The 6,000-nt window shown below is 40.5% G+C and overlaps 1 protein-coding gene across 1 annotated transcript in view; it reads left to right on the plus strand.

Annotated features, from left to right (window-relative positions):
* The window catches only part of RAD18 (RAD18 E3 ubiquitin protein ligase), a 100,027-nt gene extending 94,228 nt beyond the window's left edge, over window positions 1–5,799 (plus strand). The window contains exon 13 of the mRNA XM_044253103.1: window positions 4,946–5,799. Coding sequence (XP_044109038.1) covers window positions 4,946–5,048 — 103 coding nt within the window. The 3' untranslated portion in view covers window positions 5,049–5,799. The remainder of the gene's footprint in view (window positions 1–4,945) is intronic.
* The last annotated feature ends 201 nt before the right edge of the window (window positions 5,800–6,000 follow it).

Genomic DNA, 6,000 nt, shown 5'->3' on the forward strand with positions numbered 1-6,000 from the left:
ATCATGACCTGAGCTGAAGGCAGAGGCTTTAACCCACTGAGCCACACAGGCGCCCCTCATTTTCTTGATAGTGTCTCTCAAAGAGCAGTTTTAAGTTTTGATGAAATCTAATTTGTCAATTTTTTTCTTTTCTTTTATATATGGTGCTTTTTTGTGTCCTACCTAGGAATTCTTTACTTAACCCAGTGGTTTTCTATTATGTTCTAGAAGTTTTAGGATTTACATTTAAATCTGTAATCTATTTCAAGTTGTTTTTTATAAATGGCGCACAGTATAGATTGAGGTTCAGTTTTTCTCTTTTACATGTGGGCCTCCGTTTGCTTTATTTATTGAAGAAACTATCCTTTCTCCATTTAATAATTTTTGTACCTTAATCAAAAATCCATTGGTTATGTATGTGTGGGTCTATTTCCGGAATCACTGTTTTGCTCTGTTGATTTATGTGTTTGTCTTTTCACCAGTGACACCCGGTCTTCATTACTGCAGCTTTAATATAAGTCATGAAATCAGCTAGTATGAGACCTCTAACTTTCTTTTTCCAGTTTACATCAGAGTTCATTCTTTGTATTCTATAGTGTATCAGTTTTAACAAATGTATAATGACGTGTCCACCATTATAGTATAAAGAATAGTTTCCCTGCCCTAAAAATCCTTTATGCTCCACCTGTTCATCTCTTCTTCTCTCCAAGTTCCAACAACCACTGATTTTTTTTGTCTTTATAGTTTTGCGTTTTCTAGAATGTTGTTTATTTGGAACCCTACAGTATGTAGCCTTTTCAAATTGGCTCATTTCACTTACTAATACTCATTTAAAATTGCCCCATGTCTTTTCGAGGCTGGATAGCTCATTTCTTTTTAGTGCTGAATAATATTCCATGGTCTGGATATTACAGTTCTTTTATCCATTCACCTATTAAAGGACATCTTGGTTGCTTCCAGGTTTTTGCGATTATGATTAAAGTGCTATATATAATTATATTCTAATTAAAAACAAAGTACAGGATTTGGTTTAAGTTTTCAGTGCCCTTGGAGAAATACCAAGGAGTACAATTGCTGGATTGTATGGTAAGACTATATCTGATTTTGTAAAAAGCTGCCAAACTTTGTTCCAGAGTGGCTATGCCATTTTGCATTCCCACTGACAGTGAGTGAGAATTTTTTCTTGCCCTACATACTTACCAGCATTTGGTGTTATCAATGTAAATCTTTCTTTTTTAGAATTATTTTGGCTATTCTGGTTTTGTTGATTAGAATTGAAGCTTAGGTCTGCTTGGTGGCTTGCTTAGGTAAACAACTGACTCTTGCTTTCAGCTCAGGTTGTGATCTCAGGGTCATGAGATTGAGCCCCATGTCAGTCCTGGCACTTAGTGTGGAGTCCGCTTGGGACTCTTACTGCCTCTCCCTTTGCCCCCCCACCCCCGCCAACTCTCTCTCTCAGATAATAAATAAATCTTAAAAAGAAAAAAAAAAAAAGGTGGTGCTGAGGTTCCCCTGTCCCTAAGGGAGATGAAAGGCTATCCGTACCAGTCTGGATGTGCTGTTGAACTTCGGGAAGGGATTTTGTGGTTCTATTGGATATAGGTACCAGATTCACCATCCTACCCTGTCCTGTGGGAAAAGGAAGCATCTGAATTGATTTAATGAGGTTTGGGTAAGACTCACAATGGGGAAGGGCAGTAATGTGACTTTGTAGATGGGGCCCTTTGGGCTAATTCATTATACTATTGTTTTTAAATTTGTATGTGTGTAGGAATTGATGGGTTATGTACTCATAATTCTATATCCAGTAAATGCCAGAGCAAATTCTCTGATAGGGAAGAGCCACACACAGAGAAGTGAGTTGAGTTCCCACAACCCTAATCACGCTTAATAGCTGTAAGTCTTAAGACTAATGATTTTCCCTAGAGCCTCAGAGAAAGGAGGCAGCTTCAACCTAGAGGCACCCTTTCGGATTTTGGACTTTTGTCCAGCCTAGCATAGCTACAAGTTATACACCTTTTTGAAAAATAGCTATTTGCTTGCTATTAGATTCTTTCAAAACATAATGGTCTGATCCATGGAGGCTCTTATGGACTGAATTGTTTCCCCCTAAAATTCACAAGTTGAAGCTCTAACCTCCAATGTGACTATATTTGGAGATGGAGCCTTTAAAGAAGTAATTAAGGTTAAACAGGTTATAAAAGTGGTCATGAAGCCACAGATTGGCAGATCTCCAGCTTTGAGGCTACAAACCTGAATGGTGCTGAGTGAGCCATGTGGGTCATTCACATATGTATCAATAATAAGGGCCCATTTTTTGAAGGAAATGACTGGAATCAATAATGGGCTGATGGTCAGGGGATTCGCTAGACTTTTTATCCTCCCTACAATCTGCAGGCATAATATTACTAAGTGTTGGAATGGCCTCCTTTAAAAATGTCAACTCCCTCACTTTCTAGTCCACATACCTTAGTAAGGAAATTTTGTCACTGAATGCTGCTGTCTCCAGAAAGGAATCCTTTCCTTTTGGCCACTTTCTGGGTAATGATTAGGACAGAAAGGGTTTTGAGGTTATGTGTTTGCCTATTTCAGAAACTCAGGATTCCTTCTTAACTATTCCTGTGCATGATGCTTCTTTCTTTCTCCTAACAGCAACTGTATAATGGCCAGATTGGTACCTACTCTGGGTAGCAGCTTGGCAGGCGGGGGGCGGGGAGGGGGTGTCCTAGTGGATTCACACTTAATTCTGATTCAGCTTATTGGATTCACTTTCTGGACTGATATGGTTCTAGGTCAGGGATAGCAAACTATGGTCCATAGGCCAAGTCTGGCCTACTGTCTGTTTGTTGATAAAGTTTATTGTAACATAGCCACACACATTTGTTTATCTGTTGGCTCTGGTTCTTTTCACGATTACAACAGAATTGGGTAGTTGCAACAGACTGTATGGCCCTCAGAGCCCAAAATATATGGTCCTTTACACAAAGAGTTTGCCAACTCCTGTCCTAAATCAGAAGACTAGTGATGACTTGCCTGAGTGCAGTACTCACTGAGTCTTCTTACTATGGCCTGCATGTGTCAAAGGGGGGACATAACGAGTCTCCGAAAAGTTTAATAAACTTTTTGAGGAAATTGAGGAAAAGGTACAGTTACAGCTAATAAAAAGGCAGAGGCTGGTTTTGTGGAGGGGGAGAAAGAGTAACAGTGCTGACAGTGGGGGAGGAACCTCTTAGACTCTGGGAGTTACAGAGAGGGAGGGACAATAATGAACTTTGTCCTTCAGAGCCACCCCTGGAGCCATCTCTCCATGTATATCCTCCAGCTTATCCCTAGAGCCTTTATCATATTAATCGTAGTTACTTAAAGTTTTAGTCTGATGGTTCCAACATGTAGGTCATTCTGTCAGTGTCTCTTGGTTACTTTATATCTTGACAGTGGACTTTTTATTTGGTTTTTCTTCTTTGTGCATTGTACATCTTATGTGGATGCTAGACATCTTGCAGAGGTCCTTAGATACTGAGGTAAAAATAGGGTTTGTGCCTGGAAACAGCATGCTTCTTCTTCTCTTAGGCCATTAGTGTGGGAAGTTGACCCAGGTTGGAATTTCCAGGTTCCTAACATGACCTTCAGTGTATCAGAGGCATCAAATTCCTCAACCAGTGGGCTGATTTTACCTTGTGCTTAGTATGGGGGCTGGATTGTGGGAAACTTTTGTTCTCTGATTTTGTTATCATTTACCTTTCAGCCTTGTCTGCACGCCTGCATTCCAGAGGTGCAACTCTCCATGTCTACACTTCTCCCTCAGCAGTATACTGCTACTGCCTATTACTTGGTGCTTGGCTCCTGGTGGGAGCCTGCTGGGACTCTCTTGTTGTCTTGTTCCAGCTACAGTCTTGGGCAGGCCCTGTGTGCCTGGATCTCGGGGTTGGAGCTTTCTCTTCCCATCTTTCCCACCTCCCTTGTTAGTCAGACTACCTTGCCCAAGCCTTTGCTTGGTGTTGTTTAAGACCACCAGCCCAAGATGATTTTCTGCCTTTCCTCCAGAGGTAAAGATTTTTATTTCTATTTCCCCAGCAGCAAAGAAACTTTACAGTGTTCTTGCAAATTATTTCCTATCCTTCCCTTTCAAGCAGACTTCCCATTCAAACATTGTGCCCCTTCTATAGAGATAGTAGATCTTTGCCTGGTTCCTGTGAGCCAGTGAGTTTCCCTCAGCAGCGGAAAGCTCTCAGTTCATAGGAGAGAAGAGTTCCTAGAAGAGGTAGGGCTTTCTGCCTGATCCCTGTCACCCACATTCACCAGCTTTATCCTGTGACACCGCAGTGGGCTTTCCTCAGTCTCCCATTCTGTTCCCAGTCTTTCTTATGAGCACCGTTGGAAGCTTCTGGAAAAGAGCTTGCCAATGCATGTGGCCTGTCCTTTGTGTCAGGGGCCTTCAGTACCAGCCTATTCAGAATTCATTAAAATGTTAGCTCATGTCCTCTTGCCTGGTTGTACAACAGCCACCTTTCTCCCAGTTCTGTGTCAAAAGTGACAGAATTTATGTGGCCCACCTTTCTTTCATGGGGCTTATCTTTCTTTGGAGTTTGTTTTCTTGATTACCTTACAACCTCAGCTCTCAGACAGGCTCAAGAGAATGGTTTTGTTAGACACTGACTTTGTCTTGTTAGGATACCAGCACTTTTTTTTTTTTTTTCCAGTTTTCTTCATGTTAAGCTAGTCTAGATTTTGATTCGTAAGGCATTCAGTTCCTGCTTCTGTCACTTACGGCCTGTAATCTTTCTTAGTCACTATTTTCTCAGTTATAAAATGTATATAATAATAACAGTAATAATAATTACTATAGATTTGCCAGTGGAGCAGAGAACTGTTTAGTGTATGTGAAAGCACTTGTCAACTAGAAGCTGCTGTAGAATAATCATGATCATTATTTTCTGAGATGCTTTTTCCTATTTTCTGTTTTCAGAAGTGATCTTCAAGACACAGAAATGAGTCCAAGACAGAATCGTCGTACCAGATCAGCAGAGGGTGCTGAGACTGAGCCAAGAAATAAGCGGAATAAAAATTAGTGAGGGCTTTGCTGACCTTTCCAGTGTGGTGATTGGAGTGTGGCACTTTGGGTTGCCACATAGACTTCATATTCATAAATGCCCAAGTGTCGACTTCTCAATATGATAGTTAGCTGATTTTCATACGTTTTGCCTTTCCTGGGAAAAATAAGTTCTAAAACCCCCTCACTTGGTCAATTACTCACTGTCTCTAAAGCATCTCTGTCTAAAAATATTGACATCTGCACATCTGCCGACTTTGCAGAGTATACAAAGATCTTGACAAAGAGTTTTGTGTGGTTTTGTTTCTGAATTTCAGGATTTCCTTAAAGCATTCTCCTCTTCTCAAGTTAATGTAGAAATTAATGTAATTTCTAATGATGTAGAAATTAACTTGAGAAAAGGATTCTTTTCAACCTCTCTCACAAGGAACAGCTGAGGAGTTAAGAGCCTTTGTATTTCTGGAAAGGCAGCACCACTTTGGTGCTTATCAGCCCTTGATGCCCGGATGCCAGCATGCCTGTCACAGCAGTTATGTGATGGTCATTGCCCGAGTTTTTAATGTAGTTGTTTGTCACTTGGAGTAGGATGTGAGTATTGAAACTAAAAGTCACAAACACTAACTTTGAAACATTGGCATATTCTTTGGAAATGGCACTTCAAAATGATATTAGTCTTTTTTTTCCTTTTTCACTTGGGTAAATCAGATCTTTACTACTCTGACTCCAAGCTAGTAAACAAAAAGAATGCAATAAATGAATTTGAAAATGAATAGACTGTATCAATTTTAAAATAATGTTCTGGAAATAGTGTCTTATGAATAGTGGAGTACAAGCTCCAGATCAATGGAAAGACTTGGTCAGAAATTGTCTCTGTGCAAAATGTCCACCAGTTCCCAGTTCTTCCAGAGTTCCTAAGGCCATTCAGCATCCCAGAGTCAGCCCTCTCCACCCCTGTCCCCACATCACTCCCG

Source organism: Neovison vison, chromosome 6 (assembly GCF_020171115.1).
Source record: "Neovison vison isolate M4711 chromosome 6, ASM_NN_V1, whole genome shotgun sequence".
Lineage (NCBI taxonomy): Eukaryota > Metazoa > Chordata > Mammalia > Carnivora > Mustelidae > Neogale > Neogale vison.